The sequence below is a fragment of the Mesoplodon mirus genome, assembly GCF_964341445.2.
Source record: "Mesoplodon mirus genome assembly, chromosome: 13".
In the NCBI taxonomy this organism is placed as follows: Eukaryota; Metazoa; Chordata; class Mammalia; order Artiodactyla; family Ziphiidae; genus Mesoplodon; species Mesoplodon mirus.
This window is the reverse complement of record NC_138989.1, coordinates 66,104,472-66,129,991: the sequence shown is the minus strand read 5'-3', so window position 1 is coordinate 66,129,991 and position 25,520 is coordinate 66,104,472. Positions and strand designations below refer to the sequence as shown.

Genomic DNA, 25,520 nt, shown 5'->3' with positions numbered 1-25,520 from the left:
AACAAAACAAAACAAACAAACAGACGAAACAAAGTAGTGATGTTTTCCTGGGGCCTCAACTGTCAGTGTCCATGTCCCCCCAGTGAGCCGCAGCCAATCCCTGCCCATCCAGGAAGTCTTCTAGTACTTCTCGGTAGGTCTCTGGACCTGCTGTGGGCATTGTTGGGCCAGATGAGCCCCTGATCTGGCCTTCCTCCTGTGTGTACTTGTCCCCAAAGTTCACAGCCTCAGTTGTGGGAACACTTGTTGTCTATTCAGGTATTCCACACATGCGGGGTTTACCCAGCCAATTGCAGGGATTTAACCCCCTGCTCCTGCAGCTGCACAGAGAGATTTCTCTTTCTCTTCTCTGGTCACAGAGCCCCTGGGGTTCCGCTTTGGCCCCACCTCTGCCTGTGAGCTGCCCTCAGGTGTCTGTTCCCCTCCCAGCCAAGAGGGGGTGAAAGCAGCGGCTGTTAAGGCTCACTTGCTCACTCAGGCTGGGGGGAGGGAGGCATACAGCAGTCACAGTTGGAATGTGCAGGTGTGCCTGCAGCAGCAGAGGCTGGCACGAAGTTGCAAGAGCCTGAGGTGGGCTGTGCCTTCTCCCGGGGAAGTTAGTCCTGCATCGTGGGACCCTCGGCAGTGGCAGGCTGTACAGGCTGCCGGGAAGGTGTGGGCAGTGACCTGCCTTGCACACAGGACCCTTGGTGGCAGCGGCAGCAGCCTCTGGGTTCCGAGATGAGAGCTGCGGCTCACGCTCACACTCGTGTAGGCATTGCCCTGCCGTCTGTGGGCACACGGAGCAGGAAGCTCCTCTGGTGGGCCTGCCTTCTTCTCCCGCAGCCCACCACAGTGGATTCTTGCTGTCCAGCAGGCCCAGGTTTTTTCCCGGACTCCCTCCCGGCTAGCTGTGGCGCACTAGGCCCTTCAGGCTGTGTTCACACCGCCAACCCCAGTCCTCTCCCTGGGATCCGACCTCCGAAGCCAGAGCCTCAGCTCCCAGCCCCCGCCCGCCCTGGCGGGTGAGCAGACAGGCTTCTCGTGCTGGTGAGTGCTGGTCGGCACCTATCCTCTGTGCGGGAATCTCTCCGCTTTGCCCTCTGTACCCCTGTTGCTGTGCTCTCCTCCGTGGCTCCAAAGCTTCCCCCAGCCCTACCAGTGAGGGGGCTTCCTAGTGTGTGGGAACTTTTCCTCCTTCCCAGCTCCCTCCCAGAAGGGCAGGTCCTGTCCAGATTCCTTAGTCTCTTTTTTTTTTGTTTTTTCTTTTGCCCTACCCAGTTACATGGGGATTTTCTTGGCTTTTTGGAAATCTGAGTTTCCCTGCCAGCATTCAGTAGGTGTTCTGTAGGACTTGTTCCACATATAGATGTAGTTTTGATGTATTTATGGGGAGGAAGCTCATCTTCACGTCTTACTCCTCCGCCGTCTTGAAGGTCCTCCCCACCATATTTTTATCTGATGGTTTTCAGCACATTTTCAAAGCTGGGGACTTCATCTGGAGTCCGATTCAGGAACAGGTAATTCCTCATTGTGGCAGAGGTGAGCCTTGTCTTGCTCCACCTGTGAGGTTGTGGTGAAGGTGATAAGAAGTTGTCCCTGCCTCGAGTGGCACTGGCTCAATGACAGAAGTCACAACCCAGGCCCTCCAGTCTCCCCTCCCGGTGTTCACCACTCACTCATATTCCTGGCTCAGTGTCCACGGCCAATAGCTCCCTTCTGACACTCGGGGAACACGCTCCCCTCCCCTGTGTGATCCTCTGTGATCCTCTCCGTAACCTTCCCCAGCTCCACACCCCCAACCCATGTTCTTGGTCCCGTTCTGGCCTGCTGAGCCAGCGCAGCCCCCCAGGCCCTGGCTCCAGGAGGGCTCCAGCTCTTCATTCCCCTACCCAGTTGTGAAGTCCAAGGTCATACAGGGCTTGAGGCAGGCGGCTTGTTCTGCACTTTTCTACCTGGCTCTGTGCTGAAGCGCTGACTACACCAAAACCACGGCCCCAGGGGCCTGGCCTCTCCTTTCACCGTACACTTGACTCTCATAGGAACAGCCCAGTGCCTCAGGGTGACTGAGTCTGTGAATTCAGCAGCTGTCTAATCAGTTTTCCCTGATTTCTCCTGCCTTTGGCAGGCAATCCAGGGCTACTTGTGCGTTTGTTTTGGCTCACAGTTTGAGGTTCTCAGAGGTGCCACTACCCTAGGGAACATGTCCCAGAAATGTCAAGTCACAGTGGTGAGAACATGGGTCCCAGTGCACAGTGAGAGACCTCAGACCGCTGTCCAGAGAGTGGGACCCGGGCCTCTGGGTGAGGGAGTGGGGGGCACTCAGAGCAGCACTGGGCCGGGCAGCAGGTGGTTCCGGGAGTGGTGGAGGAGTGCTTAGCAGTGCAGCCGAAAAGTAGGCAGTGGTTGCAGGGAGGACCAAGGTGCAAATATTCAGCAGTTTTGAAAGTAACCTCCCCAAATCCCTAGACTTTGAAGCCTTGGGTATCCCCGGGGCAGTAGGGATCCCCAGACCTTTCTGTTCAGTCTTCCTACAGAATGCACGCTGCCTATGTTACTTTCAAGAAGCTAAGGGGAAGTAAAATCCGGCTGTGTTTATAGGGACGGTCTCTGCCTTACGCTCTGTGGTGCCTTCTGTTTGGGTTTGTAAAATTAGGTGATTTAAGTTGAAGACTGTATCCAACTCAAACTCCTGCCAGACACCCAGAATGTATTATGCACCTACTGTATGTCTGGTCTTGAGGGGAAGACCCTCAGGAGTGGAGGCAGGAATCTCCCTGCCGGCCAGCAAAGGGTGAAGAGGGCCAGGATGGTGCTGGGGAAGAGCTCGGCCTCAGTGAGGGCGAGGGGCCCGCAGAGGGCTGTGGGCAGGGACCAGAGCCCAGCAGGGGCAGCGGAGTGACCTCAAGGGCAGGGCTCACCGAGTCAGAAAGAGTGCTGAGCTGCACGCAGCCCCGGCAGTTCTGTTAGGTCCTTGCTTCCCCATCCCTGAGGCTCCTTCGAAGGGAAGGTCTGAGGATAAGCCTGGGTTTCCTGCTAGTCAAGCTGGTGGGGACTCGGAGTGTCCCGTTGGATTGGGGGTAGTACTGTGAACGTGACACTTTCAAACTCACTGGCCGCCAGTCACAAGTATAGCAGGGGAGGCAAGCTGAACAGCAAATTAGGGAATAATACAAAACCCCACCGTGTAGTCACCATCTTCCGCCAGGTTTAACCACTCTGGGAATTCGGGGTCATTCAGCATAATCTGATTCAGCTTCTAGTAACAGATGGATTTTTAACCAACAGTTATTACTTTTGTCAAGTCATGAAACTGTGCAGTTAAAAAGGGTGCATGTTGCTGTATGGAAATCTTACTGTAAATCTGACTTTAGAAAACAGGGCAGCCTGCTGCACCCTTCTAGCAGCACCCATGGCTGTGACCTAAGCAGGTTAGGGATTCCCATGGAATTGGTCGTACCTGGGCAGCTTGCGTTTCTCGGGAGCCATCCTGTTGGATGTGGAACTGCCTCAGATACACTCTGCAGGGTGAGAAAGAATCAGGAGATCGTGCTGTGAAGAAGTGGGTTCTGCGACCCCCATGCGACAGGCCACGAAGCCAAATGAAGTCAAAAGCAGCCATCGGAAAAATCACTTCTCCTGGAGAAGACACCTAGTGGCAGGCTGGACCAGTGGGCTGAGATTTAGATGAGAAACGTGGATTCGGGGTAGCCATGGACTGAAAGGGGCAGCACGCAGGGTGGGTCTCCTCAGCCTGTGATGGGTGCCAGAAGCTGCACAGGAGGCGTGGGGACCAGGACAGCAAAGTGCTCCGGATTCCTCCAGGTGGAAAAGCTTCCTTACAGTCATGAATTTATCGTCAGACCCAGACTGAGCCGCAAACTACAGCTGCTCCTCAGTAACCACGGCCAGGGGAGAGGGTGTTTGCTTGTGGAAAATGATAGTTTCCAGGCTGCTCGTAACAAAACTCTCCTCCCCCAGCGCTAAGGCTGCTGCGGATGCTGTGGACATAAGCGTGCCTCCGCCGAATTCAGACCCCGAGTTCCCTGCCCTCCCCATGTCTCGGTCATCAGTCCCTCCCTCTTGGAGGAACAAACTGATTAGGGGTGATAGGATTTGAGATGTCAGTGCATGTTTTCTCATAAATCACATACTTGCATTTTAGCAGGAATTTTGTGAAAATGATGCTTTGACCCCTGGAAGCAATTCTAGTGAATGAAGATACAGACACCGTCTCAGGTTGTAGAGACTGTGTTAGGGACCCACAAAGGAAGGCCTGGGTCGGGGAGGCGAGCTCCGCCCTGTTGACTAGGATTCTCTGTTTCATGGAACCCAGCCGGCGGAGCCAATGGGGATGGACCTCGCTCGACGAGGCAGGAGAAGGAAAGCAGCCTGCAGACGGGGAGGTGGATACCCTTGTGTTTCCTGACCTGGGCAAGGCTGCTCTCATGAGAGTTTACTGTGGATCAAGACCAAGGGCTTGTGATTTGCTAAGACGTCGCCCCAGAGGCCACGGCTTGTGAGCAGCTTTGAAGCCTGTGGTGGAGGCTGGGGAAGTGCCTTTCCCGCATTCATCCACCCTGCGAACCCCATGTTCCCTTCAACACACCTCTGAGGGGGTCGAGCAAGCACTGAGATCATCTCCCCGGATGACAGGGAAATGGAACCACTGAGAAGAAAGTTTCAGGGGGAAAGCGTGCCCAGGGCAGCTGTGTAAGCGGGGGTCACATGAGGGGAGAGGGGTTCTGAGCAAAGGGAATGTCACATTCACAGAATATGAAATGGTCCTATCTCTCCAGAGAGAGCCCATGGTGGTGGCAGGCGAGGGTGGGAGGAGGAACCGTCCAAGGATAGGAGGCTCGGCCTTGCCTGCCCGGCGAAGGTGTTTGGACTTGACTCTGGGGGCTCTGGGGGTGGAAGGGTGGGAAGCGGGGCAGAGGTGTGATCAGATGTGACTCACTTTTCTACAGGTCTCCCTGGCAACTGTGTGAAACGTAAGCTGGAGAGAGACTGGAGTCCGCAGTGCCCTGGCAGCGCTGCGCTTGTCCAGCGGGGGGAGATGCTGAGGGCTCTCGGCAAGGAGCGGAGGGGCTGAGGAGGGAAGGCAGCAGTGGTGAGGGCCTCGGAGGCCCTGCATCTGGCAGCGAGTTGTTGCTTAGAGCAGTTTCAAGGAAGTTGTCTGGGCCAAAGCCTGATTTCAGTAACTTGAGGAGAGAATAGGAGGTGAGGCAGTGGGGATGGCACGTCTGAATTCCTTTCTGGAGGCTAAGCTGTGAAAAGGAGGAGGTGAGAGAGAGGAGAGGCGGGAGAGGCTTCCGGGAGAGGGAAGCTGGGTGGATGTCCCAGGCCAGTGATGACAGCCAGACATCTTCAAGAGAGTACAGTTTCCGACAAGGTTCCAAGAGCACCTTGGTGAAAAGTTGTCCTGGGCCACAGGGTTTATACCCCAAGCTGTTGAGGGGCTTAGTAAGTCAGAGGACTTTCATTCCCCTCTCTCCCACCCCCATGGTTTCTCTGTTTTATTTCAATAACAAAGAGTAAAGTCAGGTTTAATGCATTTTTAACAGCTTTATTAAGATAGAATTAATGAACCATACAATTCACCTATTTAAAATACACAATTCAGTGTTTCTTAGCATATTCAGAGTCATGCAGCCATCGCCACCACAATCAATTTTAGAACATTTTCATCGTCCCCTGAAGAAACCCCTTAGCAGTCTCTCTCCATTCCCCCGCAGCCCTAGGCAACCACTAATCTACTTCCTACCTCTGGAGATTTGCCTGTCCGGGACATTTCATATAGATGGGGCCTTCACTTGTTGCTGTGACCAGGGGCCAACACAGCAGATCAGAGGGACTTGCCCTCTGAGGGACAGTACCCACCTGGATGAGGGCAGAGCTGGGGTCCAGGCTCCTGGTCCAGTGCCCTTGGAGAGGAGAGTAAGGAGGCTCACATGAAGCTGCTGGCAGATTCTTTTTTAAAGGATTTGATTCGCTGCATATTCCAGAGCTACTGATAACCACAATCTATTGTAGATTTTATCAAAATACAAAATTTGCTTTCTGTCTCCTACGCCTGTTCTAAATCTACTTTTTGGAAGGATTTTTGGAAATAACTACCTCCTGCCTAACCCTGCCTTTGTGGTTACCTTTCAAACTCTCTCGTCAGGCAGGAAAGCATGATAGTGAGGAGCACATACTCTAGAGCCTGTCCTGGTTTGAACCCCAGGTCTGCTATTTCCCAGCTGTGTGACCTTGGGCAAGTTACCTAACCTCTCTGTCTCAGTTTCTTCATCTGTAAAATGTATATAGCCATAGTACCTACCTCATGGGATTATTGCGAGGATTGAATGAGTTAATACATCAAAAATGTATAGAAAACTGCCTGGCAGTAAGTTCTTTGGGCATTTGCTTTGATTATTATCTGAGATTCTTAATGGTTGTGAATTCCTGCTGGCCCTTATTTTTAGTCAAGGGTGGGGTGAGAAGAGAGACTGACCCTTGTCAGGAAAAATGTATACCTATGACCTTGATTCCTGGCCTCCCTTACTCATTGATTTATGCAAGTCTGAATTAGAGACTATGTGGAATTCTGGAGTCTGCTAACAGAAGTCCAGTTTCATTGTCAAGACAAGACAGTTTTGATACTGGCAAATACAAGTGTTGACCAGGTGGGGCTTCTCATCATAGCCCTGACCTTTCTGCTCTGTCTTGCCCGGTTCTGCCAGTGCTGGGTCCATTGTGCTCCTGTTCTCCAGCCTCGCCTCCTGACAGCTCCGCCAGGCTGCCTCTTGCTTCCCCCGGTACCTGGTGTTTCTAAACACAGGATGCTTGGAGACAAATATAAAACTATATATATATATATATATATATATATATATATATATATATTTTGTGTGTGTGTGTGTGGTACGCGGTCCTCTCACTGTTGTGGCCTCTCCCGTTGCAGAGCACAGGCTCTGGACGCACAGGCTCAACAGCCATGGCTCACAGGCCCAGCCGCTCCGCAGCATGTGGGATCGTCCCAGACCGGGGCACAAACCCGTGTCCCCTGCATCAGCAGGCGGACTCTCCACCACTGCCCCACCAGGGAAGCCCAAAACAATATATTTTTAAATGCTGAACTAAATATATTTTATTCTGTCTGCCCAACACAATTAATAGCCTCCTTCAAGAAGGAGTTTTCTTAAAACTCCTGTGGCACTTAGCACTGGATCTTCAATACTAGTTACACCAAGTTGGATATGGAGAAAAATCTGTTTGCTTACAAAGTATATGAGAAATTTGTTCTCAAGTGTGTAAGCATTTTTCGTATGGCACAGGTTTTATTAATTTACTAAACAAAGCCCTTTTTAAATGGCTAGTGCAAGGGTCACCTTCAACCCTGCCTGATCCAAATATACAATCTAAACCAATGAAAAGGGCAAGTCAGTTGGTGGCCCATAGCTGAGGAAGGTGCGTGTGCAGTGATGCTGAAGGATGACGGGTGGTGGGGAGCACCTTCCCATCAGAAGAGGCACCCTCTTTCTTGACAATTTGAGTGGTGGTTACAGTGACTCCGTGTCGTGTTTTCAACAAAGCAAGATGCTTTTTCACGTCTGAAGCCATCTCTAAAGATAATAAAAGAGGCTGACCTTCAGAATTATTAATGTAGTAAATCTCTAACTTTAAATTTGGGGGAGGTAGAGGTTAGTACTGCGTAGCTCAATCACCAGGTACTTAGCACCCAGTGCATGGCTGGAATCCAATTTTAAGTTCTTTGAGGGACAGGAAAAAAAAAACAGTAAGTCATACTTCCTGAACCCAACAAGCTTACTTTACAGTTTATAGAGACAAGACAATACACAAAAAGCAAATGATGAACAATATTAGGCAGTGCATGTGTAAGAGCTAAATTGGAAGGATTCCAAAGTGAGATCAAGGGTGGTCAGGAAAGGCTCCAGAGAAAAGGACAGACTTGAGCTGAGCCTGGACACTGGTATTCAGATGACCCTAGAGAGAGACAGTGGGCTTTCCTGCTGCAGGAGTTGACCTGAGTGAGCAGGAGCTTGGCCCTGGAGGTGGATGTGGTGTGTTCATGACCCTGAAGTCACTGGCCCCACCGGAGCAAAGAAGCATCTTCACATTTATCCTGTGGGTTATGATTCTACTCCTGTGACCTTGGCCTCCACCCTCTTCCTCTCCCAATTCTTCCAGCGTCTGCCAAACAGCAGGTTCTTTGAGGCTCAGCGCACCCCTTCAGGGGGCCAGCGTACAGGGCATGTTGAGAGCATGCCATGTGGGATCCCAAGTGTTCACGGTTGAATCTGCTTTCCACGTCCAGTTAGGGTCCAGGTCTGAGAGCTGAATCCAGCCTCATGAGGTCAGCTTACTGGCGGACTCCATCACTCTGCCTTAACTCTTGGCTTCCTTTTTCCTCTTCACAAAGCACCTGATTTTGTGGATCCACAGGTCCCTAAAGGAACTGACCAGAACTGGGCTCAGAAGCTCTACGACCGGCACTCCGGCAGCCAGCACTTCCAGAAACCCCGCATGTCCAACACCGCCTTCATTGTCGTCCACTTTGCAGATAAGGTGGGTCTCCTCTTGGTGGGCCCGGTGCTCCATGAGCCCCGTCCAAGGTGGACTCGGGGTTCCTGGGCTAAGAGGGAGCTGACCTTTGAATTCAGAGGGCCTGGAGTCTCTTGGGTGGGGCCTTGTCTACTCTTCTGGAGCCTGAGAGAGAAAAGAAAAGAGTGATTCTTCTTCAGGTAGCTCCTTTCCCAGCAGCTGGCGTAAACCTAGAATTTCTCTACGTGGATTGTGTTCTGTGTGCGCTAGCCCAGTGCTTCTCACATTTTCATGTGTGTGCAAGTCACCTGGGGTATTGCTCAAAGGCAAGTTCTAATTCAATTGATCTGGGGTAAGGCTGACAAGCTGCATTTAGAGCACCCAAAGGAAGCCTTCTATTAAAGGCCATCTTACAGGAACTCCTTTTTAAAAACAATATGGTTTTCTGCAAAATGAATATTCAACTCCCTCTATGTAAACCCTGATCACATCTTGGGTTTGCATTTTGGATGAGAACATCTGTGGGTTTCCCATGTACGCACAGCTCTTTTCAGAAAACACTGTGGATGAGCTGAAACTACTGGAGAAGCTGCTGAGGGTCCTGGGTCAGGCTGGAGCACTAACTACCGTTTCTGTTTCCTGCCGTGGCTCCAGGTGGAGTACCTTTCAGATAGTTTTCTGGAGAAAAACAGAGACACGGTGTACGAAGAGCAGATCAACATTCTGAAGGCCAGCAAGGTAAAGAGCATCGGAAGCAGGGAAACAGAGGTGGGGCCAGACCCAGACAGGGTGTGGTTGGTGCCGTCCCCACTTTGGAGGGGCCGAGGCAGAGGTGCGGGTCAGGGGCAGGTGAGGGGTCTGTAGGTTATTTCAGTCTGAGAATTTGAGGACGGCCTGATGGAGGGAAGAAAGCAAGGGATGGCAGAGGTGACTGGGAAAGATACCATCTAATGGAAGGACAGGGGGGTGGGGGGAACAGGAGAAGTGACAGTCGGAGAGACATTGGTAGGTATAACTGAGAAAACATTGCTGGCATTCATTGGGTCATTTGTCCTCCACCTCCTACATGCAGATGTAAAAGTACTTAAACCCCTTCAAATCCTAGTATCAGTGTGTTTAATTTCTGCTTAGCAGTCTGTGGAACTTCCCTATGGCCAGAAACTTAAATGGAATAATAGGATTCAAGGGACACTTAAATCTACAATTTTGGAATGTTACTTTCTGTTATCTCCGGAATTTCATTTATTTCCTTCTCACGAGCATGACAAAAACATAGCCAATATTGTGTCCATTCTACAGGTAGAGGGAACAAGGCACTGATTCACCTAAACAAATATTTGTTAAGCACATACCTTGTGAAGCACTGCTCCTAAATGCACCTTGTACAGAGGTGAATAAGATAGATTCTACCCTCTAGGTGTTTACATTCTAGTGGGCAGAAAAACAAGCATACAGTACCTGAAAAGAGAGGAGGTTTGGCTGGGGTGGGGGGTGTGGGGAGTGCGAGCCCCGCCGTTACAGAAAGCCACCCCGCTGATGCAGGTGCCATTGCTGGCTTCAGCCCTTCAGAGGGAACCCAGAAAAGGACTCTCCAGGATTTAGGAGGATTTCTACCAGACCACATGGTACTGAACTCACTGCAGAGGCCTGATAACTCTAGAAATGGCAGATTAATTTCTCTTTGTGATAAGCTTTAGATGAATGCAGTAGGGTGAGGTGATGGAATGGAGAAAATACACCCTGCAAAATGGACCCAGGCACCTAAAGGCAAGTAAATCACGTGGCCTCGAGGCCAGGGTTTTAGGGAGGATTTGAGTCAGTACCAGCGATGTGGGCGGCCCGGGGCAGACCCCGGCCCCCGTGTCATCTCCCGATATCTGGAGCATCAGGGAATTAGTCGTCACTAAGACAAATTTGCTTGGGTAAATGTGCATGTCAGTGCAAGATTAACCCCTCGGCTTGCCAGCTGTCCAGCCCTCTAGTCCATGGTGGTTACCGTGGCTTTTTCCATTCTTTGCAAGGGAGGTGGGGAACAGGAGAAAAGCCACAGGGAGAGAGTAGAAGTGGATGGTTTGAGCCCTGAGGAGCACGTGTCCTCATTGTGTGCGTCTTAGAAGTTAGACGCCTGTGACCTCCTGTTACTGTGACACTGGCCTTAGAGGGCTGAGAAACTTTTGTTACAAGTTTCTCCTTTCGGGTGGGAGCACAAGTGAGGGGCATGCAGCGTCTGGTTCTGCCATTAATTTTTGTCTTAATTTGAGTTTCTCTTAGGGATCCCAGAATCTAGAAGGAAATCTCTCACACTCTCTCTCCAGCAGATCATCTGTTATTAGTCACTGAGATTTTTTTTCTTATTTTTATTTAGCAAACTTTATTGAATATTTGTGTGGTATGTAGTTAACCTTACAGAACTTACAGTCTAGTGAAAAGATACAGAGTTTAATCAAAAATTTGGGTAATGCTGTGAAGGTCAAGAAGAAGGTTCTATGGAAAAGAATAATAAGAATGTGCTGGGAGTCCCCAAGGTCACCCCCAAATTGAACCATTTGCTAGGAAGACTCACAGAACTCAGCATGCTGTAGTACTCATGGCTATGATTTATTACAGCAAAAGGATACAAAGCGAATCAGCAAAGGGAGAAGGTGCATGGGATGAAGTCCAGGGGAAGCCAGGTGCAAGCTTCCAGAGTCCTTTTCCGCTGGAGTCGCACTGAATATACTTAATTCCCACAGCAGTGAGTTGTGATGATGCCTGTGACCTGTCTACCAGAGCAGCTCACCTGAGCCTGGGCATTTAGGGTTCCCTACTGAGAGTCAGTGACATGGGCACCCTTTGCCTAGCACATACCAAAATTCCAGACTCCCAGAAGGAAAGCAGGTTCGTTCAGCATAAACCATATTGTTTGCATAAACAGTTTAGGCTCAGTGAGCCATTCGTATCACGGACTGCTGAAAACCCTCTCAAAATCCACATTTCCAGGCGCCAGCCAAGGGTCAACCTTGTAAGCAGGCCTTTCTAGGATGGCAGTCTCAGGCCTGCCATGTTAGCTCTTTTCTAAATAGGGGTATCATTGTAGATTGGGTTTTTATTAGAAATGAAATATAGGCTTATAAAAATTCAAATAGTATAGAAATATGTAAAATGAGAGTATCCTCTCCCATTCCTGACCTCCCTTTTCATGAATTCCCATAGCTAGATCTTAGATCCTATAAGTAAACCCATAGTTTTACTTAAAGTATTTTTATCTGGGGGGAGACCTATTAGCTGATGATACAAACATACTGATACATCTTTTTAAGATTGAAATGGGGACTTCCCTGGTGGCGCAGTGGATAAGAATCCACCCGCCAATGCAGGGGACACGAGTTCGATCCCTGGTCCGGGAAGATCCCACGTGATGCGGAACAACTAAGCCCGTGTGCCACAACTACTGAGGCTGCGCTCTAGAGCCCGCAAGCCACAGCTACTGAAGCCCATGCGCCTAGAGCCCGTGCTCCACAGCAAAAAGAAGCCACTGCAATGAGAAGCCCATGCACCACAATGAAGTGTAGCCCCTGCTCACCACAACTAGAGAAAGCCCGCATGCAGCACCAAAGACCCAACACAGCCAAAAAAAATTTTTTTTTAAAAAGATTGAAATGAATTCCATTATACATTATCCTCTCTAATTTTTCACTTACCATTGTATCTTGGCCATCTTTCCACATGAGTACATATCCACTTCTTTTCTTTTTTTAAACAGCTGTTGGTGTTTTGCTAATTCAAATAATACTGCATGGAATGCCCTTTACATATATCTTTGCTTACTTGTATAGTTATGTCTGTAAAATTTTAGAAATGGAATTGACGGTTCAAAGAATGTACACTTCAGAAGTCTAGAGGTATTGCTAAGTTGGAGTGTAAAGTAGGTCTGTGATCTACTCTTAAATGGTACTAACTCCTTTCTGTTCCCTGTCCACCTGCCACAACTCTAGCCTCCCCCTTCACCAACTAACATTTCTAAAGAACCAGTGACCTTGTTGTCAGACCCTTCCACCCCCATCCCAGCAAACCCTCAGAGGTGCTGTGATGGTGGCCAGCAGTACTCAGAGATGAACCGAGAGAGGCTTCTAGGCCCACCAGACCCCAGCAGGAGGAGGGAGCACTGAGAACTCTCCACCCTGGACCCATTCCAGACATCCCAGAGGATGGAAAGCAGAGATCGACACTAGGTCACTATAAACCTACAGATGGGATTTCCACAGACTGCAGCTACGAATCAGAGTGATCAGAAATGTGCTTTAAATCATTTGGACAGATGGACACCTCTGGCGACATCTGTCATTGCAGCATTTTTAAAACTCATAGTTTAAAATGAGCCTCTATCGTTTTCTTTAATTTTTTTTTCACAGTAGTCCCCCAAGGTTTATGTTTCTAAGACGCACTTAAAAGCAGAGAGAAAAATAAAGACCTGGAATGATGCAAGCCTATGGTATCCAGTTAATGCCCAATGTTTTTATTGGTTTTCTTCTCACTAAGCATAGCTAGATCTTAGATCCTGTAAGTAAACCCATAGTTTTACTTAAAGTATTTTTATCTGGGGGGAGACCTATTAGCTTTTTTCTTTTGTGTGGCATCCCTGATAAGAAATTAACAAATTATTGTGAAAAATTAAGCAGTATGGGATGGAAGACTACCATATACCCTATCAGCCAAAAGGATGTTTGAAGAACTTCCACTAAGAGCAGCGAGATAAAATGGTGTTAATGAGAATGTAATTAGTAAAGCCAGTTACATTGCCTAAGAGGCTATAATATAGCTAATTGCTTTCTCAGCCATCAGAGAGCTATAAATAGACTTAAGAGATGCCTCTTTAAAACATGATTTCAGGTTAACAGACTGATTTGTTTTAGGTGCTAAAGGTGGAGGGTTTTCTTTCTTAGTGTTTACTGTAAAAAGCAATATTTTATCAATCTGAAAAAAAAAATCTCGAAAGGAGAATTTTTTTCTTCTGGGGCAGTGCTGAGTGTAAGTCAGAGAGGTGGGCAGTGGGTCCAGAGTTTATGCCAGCAGGTGCTGGGCAGTGAGGGCCACACTGGGGTTAGGCAGGCAGCCCTGATGCCATCTCTCCACACCATCCCAGCGGAAGGGATCTCGAGACCAGTGTGGTCCAGAGGCCAAGTAGACCATATTAGCCCAAAACTGCCTACCCTGGGCCATGACAGTCCTGGAGGTCCAGGAGTCAGGATGGAGTAGCTCCAACAAGGCCCAAACTCCATCTCCCCCCATCTCTCTTCTCCCTCATCTTCAGCTCATCAAGGGTGACAATGCATGCATTCCATTGCTTTCCGTGCTGCTAGCTTCCTTACAGGTTATACACACATTTCATTTTGAGCAAACGCATTTGCTTTAAATTTTATCTTAATTTATTTTTTATATAATAGCCTTTGAGTCAACATACTATATAACATTTGCTTTTAAGTGTTTTTGGAATGCTTCCTGTTTAAAATCAGTTTGTACTGGTAGTTAAAACGCCTCTACCAACATTTAGAATAAATAGGTAACTATGTAAGAGAGAACTTTAGTCAGTAAAACAATATAATCATTCTCTGCAATCCAGGAAGGTCCCCCTTTCCTTCTTTAAACAAATGAAGTGCTGAGGCTTTTCCTCCAAATCCTCTTTAAAACCCCTTTAAACAGAATATTTCTTACCTAAAAGTTTGAGATTTTTTCCCCCCAGAGGGTAGCATTTACCATGTAAAAGAATTGATTGAAAAGAAAATGTGTTTGTTACTTTGTTTACAGCCATAGCTTTTAAAGATAAGATTCTAGACAAGAGATTCCAATCAAATGGTTATTATAGTGTGTCTTATTTTAGTTTCACATGTCTGTTTTAAAGAAAAGATATTTTATGTTCATATAAATGGAAGTGAATAGGTGTGATTTCCAAGGTAACAACTATAGATCTTCCTCAGGCTTTTAAAATCTATATATACAAATATATACAAATAGATCTCTATATATGTATATATGTATATATATATATATACAAATAGATCTATATATATATAGAAATAGATATATAGATAGATATAGATATAGACATAGATATGGATATATATAGATATATATAGATAGATAGATACAAATAGATCTATATATACAAATAGATCTTCCTCAGGCTTTTAAAATCTATATATAGACTTGAATAGCAGAGAACATGAAAGCCAGTACCTGTGGACACTTTGAAATAAGTGACAAAGAGTATCAGGGAAGTACTTGGTTTGTTTGAAGATTTTATCTAAGTGTTTTCAAGACCGAAGGGAGTAAATTTTTAGAAAGGCCCAGGTGGAGCGTGTCTCTGAGGGCTGCCCTAAGATGAACTGTAGCACTTCCATTACTGGTCGGTCAGCTGGTAAATAGACTTTCCAGTCACTCTAAGAGCAGAACTGGAGTTAGTCAATTAAAAAAAAAATTTTTTTTTCCTCTCACTCAGAAATGTGTTCCTTTGCGTGAATCCTTTTTCAAACAAGAGCTTGGTAACTCCTTTTCCTTGGGACTTGGGGACACTCCTGGGACAAGGAGGTCCGTGTCTGGCCCAGCCCCCTTGTCCTGGTCTTTTACTGCTGCCTGCAGCCTGAGGTTGCACATGGTGCCTGTCGGTCCTTCAGCCCTGTGGTCAAATTAGATGTCTCTGTACGTTTACTGAGTTTATCATACAAATTCTGTATAGAATGTCAAGCCTGCCCCTCCTCCCTAAAGTCCCAACAAACTCATCTTCTTCTCCATCCCAGGGACCCTACCACTTCCAAATGCGGTCTCAATAGCAGGGACCTACAATTAAAACATAACTTATAAAATAAAATTCAAATTCTACAGACTAAACCTTGGTTGTTCCCAAATCATAGCACAATGCCTGTGTCAATTAAAATCTGCCTTGAACAGAAGTTTTCCTTTTTTGTTCTTAAGTTATAAATCCTTTAATATGTCAAATTTTAAAAAAAAAGGCATAGCTTTTCTGATTGAAGCAAGAGAAAGGGGCTTACGTTTTAAAATACTCTTATAATTGAATCCGATTTCAAAGTTCCTCCTGTGGTTCTGATACATGCTCCTGACCTTAGAAGTTAACAGATTTTTCACAGAAAAAGCCACTACTAATGATTTCAGTACATTAGACCCCTTAAACAGTATAGTCATGCAGTTGGTAACTTCTACCCAAGACTCAAACATCTTGGAAGTCTATTTCTGAAAGTATATGAATTAGAATAATTTAATCAGTTTATATATTGTTTAGACTTGGCAGACTGAATCACCGATGTCTTTAGAATGTGAACCTGGCTTCAGCCTCCCATTAATTATTTCCCTATGGAAATTTCTAGGCACCCCTCTGCCTGGGCACCTGACCTTTTCTCATATGTGCCTTGGCTCTCTGGCACCAGTTTACAGAGTCCCCATGCCTGGGCTGTCCTCTCCCCCCACCCCTCCAGCCCCTACCCCTGTTCTCAGTTAATATGTGTGATGGTGGCTCTCTACCATGGACAGTGAGGATCAGCAGGTCTGTAAACAGGGGGTTACTGGGTATGGTTTGGATTTACAGAAAACTGGCTGTGGGGTAGAATGTGTTTGTATGAACGTATGCCTGAAGGTAGGGCACTCGAGTTTTGTAGGTGACTCTAGTGACCCAGGAGAGAGCTCAGGTAGACCTGAACCAGGGCAGTGATGTTCTGGTTGATCCAGAAAGGACTGCTGAGACTTAACCACAGACAGGACTTGGTGATTGATGGGGATGAGAAATAGGGTGATGGCAGGATCTCTAACCTAAATCTGGGAAGACAGCAGGTGGTGGTGGTTTGGGCCATGTTGAATTTGGAGTTTCCAGCAGAACACCCAGAGGGAGGAGAAGCAGGATATTCAGCAGATGGTTGGAACTATGGACCATGGTAGTGGAAGAAAATCAAGATGGAGAGACAGGCTTGAAGGTGATAGTTGAAGCCATGGGCATGAAGGATACTGTCCAGAGAATGAGTGTTAGAAAAATTAAGTGTTGAGGATGCACTTTTGGGGATCAGCCACTCAAAGGAGAGAAGTGCAGAAGATGGACCAGTGAAAGGTGCTGGGAAAGAACACATTGGGGAAAGTAGGCAGAAAGTCGGAGGAATGTGGACCTGCTGAATCTCAGGGAAGAGGTCTTCAGAGAGGAGGCCCAGCTCAGTGCTTCCAGCCCTAGTTCATCTACTAACCAAGAGCCCTGGGCGAGCTGATGCCGCCCACCGTGGTTGCTGTGGGGCGACTGGGGGTTGAAGCAGGGTCTGGTAGGTCCCTCCTGCCAGAGGCGCTCTTTCCTCACCTGCCACAGGAAGTTGAGGGTTGATCTTTATGGTTCTTCCAGATTTAAATTCTATGATTCTGTTTCCTCTTCAGCTCAAAAATATAACTTCCTCAGGCATCTGTACTTTCATAATGTAGACAGATTTTTCATATATATATATATATATATATACTCCCAATAAAACTAATAAAACTAGATCATGTATGAGTGCTTATTCTATGCCGGGCACTCTTCTCTGTACTCACGTGGATTATCTCCTTTAGTCTTCTCTTCAGCTCTCATCCTCCATCAAGGGGGAAGGCTAGGAGGCTGTAGGTTCAGCAAGCCTAGGGCTCAGGGCCCAGCACAGACCTCGGGTGGTACCCAGTTGGCACAGGCTGAGCCTGGGAGAGGCAGACATGAGTGGATGAAGCGATCTGGGAAAGGGTGGTGGAGGAGACAGGGCCGGACCCTGAGAGACAGGGCTCTCGGGACGAGCAGGTAGGAGAAGGGGGTGGGTGTGTTTCAGATAAGAATAACAGTGAGCAAAGGTGGGAATAACAAGCGTGGTGGTTTATGTGACAGTAAAGTGACCAGCTTCATCTAGAGACTGTCATACAGAGTGAAGTAAGTCAGAAAGAGGAAAACAAATGGCATATAGTATCGCTTATATGTGGAATCTAGAAAAATGGTAGAGATGAACTTATTTGCAAAGCCGAAATAGAGACACAGATGTAGAGAACAAACTTATGGTTACCAAGGGGGGAAGGGGGGTGGGATGAACTGGGAGATTGGGATTGACGTATATACACAAATATGTATAAAATAGGTAACTAATGAGAACCTACCATATAGCACAGGGAGCTCTCACTGCTGTTTGATGACCTAAGTGGGAAGGAAATCTAAGAAAGAGTGGATATATGTATACGTATAACTGATTCGCTTTGCTGCACAGCAGGAACAGCATTGTAAAGCAACTATATGCCAATAAAAATTAATTTAAAGAAAAAAGGGATTATCTGAGAGGGGGTGAGTGGGATCCGATTGCAGAGCCCCCGGAAGGCAGACTCAGGGCATTCAGAATCGGCGGGAGGAGATGGGGGACAGCACCGTTACAGGGGCTGTGGGAAGACAGGTGCAGGGGGTGTGACGGACCAGAGCCTGGACACTGAGGCACAAGCATTTGAGCCGCTCTTCTGCTGGGACTGGGAGTGGCTCAGGGTTGGAGAGTGGGGCCTGGGGCTCCTTTTGTTCCCTCCCCACATGCAGGCATGTGGTGGTGGCCTTACGACACTTGATTCTATCCCCAGCATCCACTTCCCCAGGGGATGCTGGCAGGACTAGTTTTGTAGGGGACGGGGGAGGGCTGGGACTCTGTGTCCCACCTGCCCCTCATGCATGGTGTGGTCTTCACCCTGGTACACACAGTGCATTAACAGAGAGGAATTCTTATTTAGTCTCATAACAACTCCACATAATGGGTACATTCTCATCCGTATTTTACTGATGAAGAAAATAAGGCTTAAGGAAGTTAAATAACTTTACAAGACCCAATAATAATAAGTATGGAAAAATTTAAACAGTTTTCTTAGAACATAGCTACCTTCTACCACACCAGAAGGGAAAGAAGTTTTGTCCATCTTTGTAGGTAAAGGTTAAGTGAGATTGTCTGGGAAAATTACTTTTTTCTTTTCTTTAAATTGAGATATAATTCTTGTACCAAAAGTTCACCCTTTGGGGCTTCCCTGGTGGTGCAGTGGTTGAGAGTCCGCAGTGGTTGAGAGTCCGCCACGGGTTTGTGCCCCGGTCTGGGAAGATCCCACATGCCGCGGAGCGGCTGGGCCCGTGAGCCATGGCCGCTGAGCCTGCGCGTCCGGAGCCTGTGCTCTGCAACGGGAGAGGCCACGACAGTGAGGCCCGCGTACCAAAAAAAAAAAAAAAAAAAAAAAAAGTTCGCCCTTTTAAATTATGTAATTCAGTGGTTTTAGAATATTCACCAAGTTGTACAGCTATCGCCATGCTAATAAATTCCAGAATATTTTCATCACTCCCAAAAGAAACTCTGTCCCCATCAGCAGGCATTGCACTTTGCCCCTCCCCTCGCCCCTGGCAAACCGTATACTACCTTCTGTCCCCTGGACATTTCCTGTAAATGGAATCACACGCTATGTGGTCTTCTCTGTCCGGCTTCTTTCACTTGGCATGTTCCCAAGGTTCACGCAGGTTGTAGCACGTATGAGGACTTCATTCCTTTATATTTTTTGTTGAGTAATATTGCATTGCGGGTATTCACCATAGTCTGCTCATCTGTTCATCAGTTGATGGGCATTTGGGTTGTTCCTGCTTTGTGGGCATTAGGAATAATGCTGTGCGTGTGTAACGCTCTTAGGAATAATGTGGACGTGTGTTTCCAGTTCTCTCCGGCGTGTATTGGAAAGCTACTTGGAAAGAGTGTAAGCTGCCTGAAGTCCAAGAACCCTTGTTCTCTGTCTTCTTCCTGTGTTTGTTTCTAGCTCCCCCTGGTGGCTGACTTGTTCCATGAGGGCAAAGACTCTGCTCCTGCCGCCGCCACATCTTCAAAGATCAGCGTTCGCTCTGCCAAACCCCCCCTGAAAGCCTCCAACAAGGAGCACAAGAAAACCGTGGGCCACCAGGTCAGCCCCAGGCCTCATGGCGGGAGCTGTGGGCCCTGGCACGTGTAGCAGGGCTGCCTCTCTGGAGACGAAGGATGTAGGTGCAGAGTCAGAGGGAGGCCAGAGTGGCCTCGGCATCCGCATCCCCAGCACCCAGCCCCGTCTTTCTGTGCCCTTTGAAGAAGGAAACTGCGAAACCTTCTCTTGAGGGAACTGGCAGGAGAGAGAAAGAGGATGACTCCAGCCCCACACCATGCGTCTAATCCCCGTGGGGATTGTAGATGTTGCCAGACTACAGACACCTGTGGGCGAGGCTAGGAGTCTAGAGGTGCAGTTGTTGAGGGAGGGGTCAATAGCCTGGGGACCCAAAAACTGAGAAACAGCTCCTGCTGTGGGATTTTATGTCCAGTGTGTCTCCCAAGAGAAGAGAGTGCCTGCTGAGCCCCTGGCAACCACTGACCTTAATACTTCGATGGATTCCCGGCTCTGAGCATTTCCTATAAGGCAGTAATTCCCGGGACGCCCGGGCACCATGGGCTCCAGGGCCTCACATTCAGGACTCACGGGCCTCCATTCACAGCGATGGTCCCTCTCACGCTCTTAGCACTTGCTCACCTTATCTCATCTGATCAGGGCACTGAATGAGACATACCCGGGTGGCCTCTCCCCACGTGCTTTGAGGAGCCCCGGTGCTGGGGACGTGGGAGGGCCTTGGTTTTGGTCATGCAGCCAGGCAGCTGTCAGAGCTGGAGTCTGACACCAGGTCCCTGGGTGTCCCCCTGTCCTGGGTTAAACAGTAATGATCTAAGCAATAAGAGCATTGACAGATATTACCACCAGTCTGTGTGTGCTCCTTTTTGTTCCTTATTCATCCACAAAGCGGAAGACAAATAAATCACCAGTCACTGATCTTTGTATCCCCAGTTCCGCACCTCCCTGCAGCTGCTCATGGAGACCCTGAACACCACAACGCCGCACTACGTCCGCTGCATCAAGCCCAATGACGAGAAGCTCCCCTTCTGGTGAGTGCCAGCCTCTTCGTGTGGCCTTACAAGTTCAGGTGCAGCAGGGGAAGGCACAGCCTCTCAGAGGTCTGCAATCCAGCAGGATGAGTAGCTGATCCTGCACTCCCCACTTGGTTTATATGCCGAATACAGGTTGTACCTGTCTGCTGTCTGGAGGATTCAGGGGTATGAGAAGATCCAGTTCCCCGATCCCCTGTTGCTTACAGTGGTGTTGAATGTGCCCACGAATCCAAGAACCACTTAGAAGTGTGCCGTTAAATGCAGACGTAGTGTATCTCACAGTGACTGCTCAGTTCAGAGACAGGAGCATGTCCGGAGTGGTCAGGGAAGGCTTCTTTTTTTTTTTTCTTTTTTTTTTTTGCGGTACGCAGGCCTCTCACCGTTGTGGCCTCTCCCGTTGCGGAGCACAGGCTCCGGACGCGCAGGCTCAGCGGCCATGGCTGACGGGCCCAGCCACTCCGTGGCATGTGGGATCTTCCCGGACCAGGGCACGAACCCGCGTCCCCTGCATCGGCAGGCGGACTCTCAACCACTGCGCCACCAGGGAAGCCCAGGGAAGGCTTCTTGATTGAGGAAACATAACCTCAAGCAGTGTGTTAATGCAGATGGTCCCATTTCTCACATCCCCTCTCCTGCTGGGCTTGCGGAGTTACCCACACTTGCTCACCTTCCCCTCACTCTAACCCAAATTCTGCCACTACTCCTACCTTCAAAATTTTCTTCCATTTCTGGAAGAAATGGTTGACCTCACCCAAATCTGGGTAGCAGTGACTCTTCAGTATCTTTGTCATTTCTGGGTTGTGCCAGATTCCAGCCAGCCTTTCTGCAGGCCTGCTGCAGCTTCATTGGCCTCCTCACATTCAACGTGTGTGACACCAGACTCATCCTTTCCCCCTTGAATGTTTCCTCTTTACTTGGTCTCTGTTGTAGTAAATGGCATAATGATTTCCTGACATCTCATCCACCCACCAAACTTCGTTCTTCCAAACCAGAAACCTGAGGTCTCTCTGGACCGGTGCTGTCCAGTAGAACTTTCTGTGATGATGGAACTCTTCTATAATCTGCCTTGACCAACATGGTAGCCACTAGTTCTTACAATGTGGCTGGTGTGACTGAGAAAGTGAATTCTTAATTTCATTTTAATTACTTACAAGTGGCTAGTGGCTTCCATATTGGATAGCATGACCCTTGATTCTTCCCTCTCCCTTACTCCCCAGGATCCAGTCGTTGTCAAAGTCCCATGGAGTCTACTTGAAAATTTCTCACACTGGTCTCCCTCGTCTCTCCCTTCCACTTTGGCCTTGTTTCAGACTCTCTTCATTTCTTGCCTGGAATACTGCCCTGCACCTTTAGGATGGTCTCTCACTCACCTCTGCACAGCCTCTTCTTCTGTTACCCCGAGCCTCCACATGTGCTATTCCCTCTGGCCGGAGAAGGGATATTTTTAAATTTTTTAAGCACTTTCTTCCCATCTTTCTGATTTCCTTTTTGGTCCTGGCATAATTTCTTTCTGTGAAATAATTTATTTTGGCAACTCTGACTCTCAGATTGAATATCTGAACTGCCTTCTGCAATTTGTGTCAGTTAATAAAGCTTTACTTCCACTTATGCTGAAAAAGGTTAGGAAGACAGCGTCAAATCAGCCTTCTCTGAAGCGTGCTGACCATTCATTCTTCTCCCTTCCTCCAAGTTTCCGAGACACGCTTACGAATTCCCCCCGTGGGGCATCTGTTTACCAGCTGCCTCCAGAAGAAAAGAGGCTGTTAGACACACAGCATGTGTGAAAGACTTAGATTATGTGTGAAGGTCAGGAGCAGCGTGCTGGGCCCGGGAGACCCCCCAGCCAGTGCGACCTTGGGCAGTTCATTCGTCAGACCGGACGCCCGCCATGTGCCGAGTTCTCAAGCTGGGTCTCCCCTCCCAAGTGAGAGAAGACACTGGGGACTTTCAAAGGGACTTTCTAGTCCCAATATCCCATTTTTCTAAAACCCTCCTTTTCCTTCAGGAGCAAAATCTTCCTCTCAGTAAAGAAAATGGGGGGAAATACAGAACCAAGTCAGAAAGCCTGGATTCTCTGCTACCAGTTATTTGGCTAATCCCAAACTAGTCCTTTGCCCTCTTAGTCTCATTTCCTCTACCCTCTTAGTCTCATTTCCTCATCTGTTCATTGTGGTTAAAGAAATAATTATCCTGATGGAAGAATTCAAGGAGATAATGGGGATTATTTGTGACAAGTATAAAAATGTATACATCATTAAAATATATGATGTTGACGTTCTGGAAGGGAAGTTCTATATCCCTCCTCCCATCCCCTAAAACTAGGCTTTCTCAACCTCAGCACTCTTGACATTTTGGCCCAGGGAATTCTTTGCTGTGGGGTGTCCTGTGCGCTGGAAGAAGCTTAGCAGCATCCCTGGCCTCTACCCACTAGACGGGAACATCCCTATTATTGTGACGACTAAAAATGTTTTAAAGCATCACCACATGTTCCTTGGAGGGCAAAATTGCCCCCAGTGGAGAGCCGCTGTCCTGCACTGCATGCTTTGTTAGCATCTCTTTTATAAAAGTCTTTCTTTCTACCTCTTCATGTATTCAGAAACCATCTGTCCTGAGCACTGGGCTAGGACAGGTGGAATGACAATGAATAAGACGTAGCCTTCATCCTTAAGGAGTTGCCAGCCACACATAACTGTTGACCACATGGAAGGAGTGGCTGTCAGTGGGTTTGTAGAAGCCACAGCAGCACAGAGACGAGAGGGCATGAAGTGTCCAGGAAGGAGGAGGTGGCCTAGGGTGTGTGTGATCATCTGGGGTGGCTCCTCGGAGGAACTGGCCAGGTTTCCTGAAGGCCAGTCCACTGATCTTAGAAGCGGGTGGTCCTGAGCACCCCGGAGTCCTGTGTGTTGCGTGCACAGCACCGCAGAGCCCCAGGCAGCCTGTGCGGAAATCAATCAGGCGGTGCCACGGGAGGAGGTCTCACTCTGCGTCCAGCAAGCTTCCGGCTCTGCTGAACCTGCACGGTTTATTGAGAGAGGAGAGTATAACCCTGTGTTTCAGCAGTTGGACCCTTACATATCTTTGGTAATTTTTCAGTCCAGACTTAGGTGTTGCTTGTCTGCACTGCGGCCCTCCCTAATTTAATAGGTGGAAGGGCTGGTCTTCACTTCAGTTACTGGTAACTAATGCAGGGAGGCAGACTGAGAGAGTTTAACAGTGAGTTTTCTTTACTATCAGGGAGATGAGATTAAGGTACAGAAGGCTAGCAGGCTTTACGTGTCCCCTGGGGGTGTGTAGACAGGGGAGGGTCATGGCAGCATCTTCTTGGTATACTATCTTCTCGGTTTTTCTCTAACAGCTTCCTCTCTTTTACATCACTTGATCATTACAGCAAACCAGTAGATTAGAGTTGGGCAGATATTCTCAGCTCTCATTGAATGAGTGAGGAAGACGAGGTCCAGAGACAGTGTTTTGCCCAAGGTGACATTAGCTGTTGGTGGCAGAGCTGAGGCCACTCCAAGTTCCCGACTTCAGCCTTGCTCGTTTCCCCCACCACAGGGAAGAGGATGTGTGACGAAGGACGGGATTTTGCTGAGGTCATCAAGAAGCAGGGAAGAATGTTAAAGCTGAGTTCAAAAATGATCTGCCACATGCCTTCCATGGGACCAACTCGGTGTGTGGGCCCCAAGAGAAGACATTTCCCCCAAAGAGCTTCCCCAGCACTGCATGGGAGTGGGGCTCACGTTCCCAAGCCACTCCCCAGCCATCAGACAGGACCTGGTCCAGAGCTGGCATGCCCAGTTTTCACAGACATGATACAGGGGTCCAGAACAGGAGGAGATGGGGGTGCTGGGGGAGAGTAATAGTCCTTTGAAGGAGGGAAGGGCCTCTCAGGGACAGTTAGCTCATTTTTCCACCCAGGAAGCAGCAGGAGGTCCTGGAGGAAGTAGGGACCCCAGGTAGACCCACAGCTCACAAAGGACTAGAGGTCACAGATGCTCACCAAGCATGCTGCCCGTCCCTACCACGTGCAGCAGGTTGAACTTGACCCCGTAGTTGTGCCAAGCAAAGGGAAGAAGCTGATGGCCAGTCGAGGTCCCGGCTGCAGGGTGCCTCGAGGGAGAGGCTGCTGTGAGCAGAAAACCTTTCCCGAGGACAAGCACGTCCACGTTGCGTTCCTGACTCGGGGCCCAGCTGACCGCTTGAGAGGCGAGAGGAGCAGAACCTGTAAACGGCAGAGCCTGCCTCCCAAAGGCCGCCTTGGATCTCTCGAGGTCACAGGCAGCCTTTATGTCCCTTCGACGTACAGCTTCTTATGAAACTGATCACCACCACCCGTAAGAAGGTCCTCCTCGGATCCCAGAACTGAGCCGGATCCTGGGGCGGCCTCAGCAGAATTGCAAAGTAGGTGGCATAGTAAGAGGTTCAGCCTACGGTCTAGTCTTGGCACGAGTGTTTCCTTTTGTCCTGTAAGACCCTCCACTAAGGAGCTTTTTCTCTGCCTAAAAAGATGAAATTAACTCCTCTGAAGTAACTGTTGGTATTCAGGACTCTGCAGAATTCAGCACTTAGTTGAACAAAGTGCCCTGTTCACCCTGGGGCTGGAGTCATCAGGAAGACTTTATGGACGAGCTGGGTGTCCAAAGAAAGTAGGACTTGGGCAGGCAGGGGGAGGCAGGAGGAAGTCAGAGTGAGGCCAGGCCTGGAGGAGGATGAGGGCATCTCCTGGGACGCCGAGCCTCGTGCATTGGAACCAAGAGAATGCCCGGGGAAGGTCAGCTCGCGGTCTTCAGTCACTTGGAAAATGCCTGCTGTTTCCCCACCACCAAGTGCCCACTGAGCCCAGGCCACTGCAGAGCACCATCTGCCTCAGTGGACTCCGGGGCCCCTGGCCCACGTGCAACTCAGCGTAAGAGAGCAACGTGACCAGGGGCCGAGCAGGTCGTAGAGATGGGAGGACAGAGAGGGTGTGTCCCGTGGAGGGATGTGAATCAAGGCGGCCTACCCCAGGCCAGGTCCTTCCTGCAGCGTTCCAGAATCCTGAATGGG

The 25,520-nt window shown here is 48.7% G+C and overlaps 1 protein-coding gene across 1 annotated transcript in view; it reads left to right on the top strand.

The window, feature by feature from the left end:
• The window catches only part of MYO5B (myosin VB), a 385,760-nt gene that overhangs the window by 271,813 nt on the left and 88,427 nt on the right, over positions 1 to 25,520 (top strand). The window contains exons 13-16 of the mRNA XM_082641132.1: positions 8,431 to 8,553; positions 9,184 to 9,267; positions 19,330 to 19,470; positions 20,374 to 20,471. Coding sequence (XP_082497258.1) covers positions 8,431 to 8,553; positions 9,184 to 9,267; positions 19,330 to 19,470; positions 20,374 to 20,471 — 446 coding nt within the window. The remainder of the gene's footprint in view (positions 1 to 8,430; positions 8,554 to 9,183; positions 9,268 to 19,329; positions 19,471 to 20,373; positions 20,472 to 25,520) is intronic.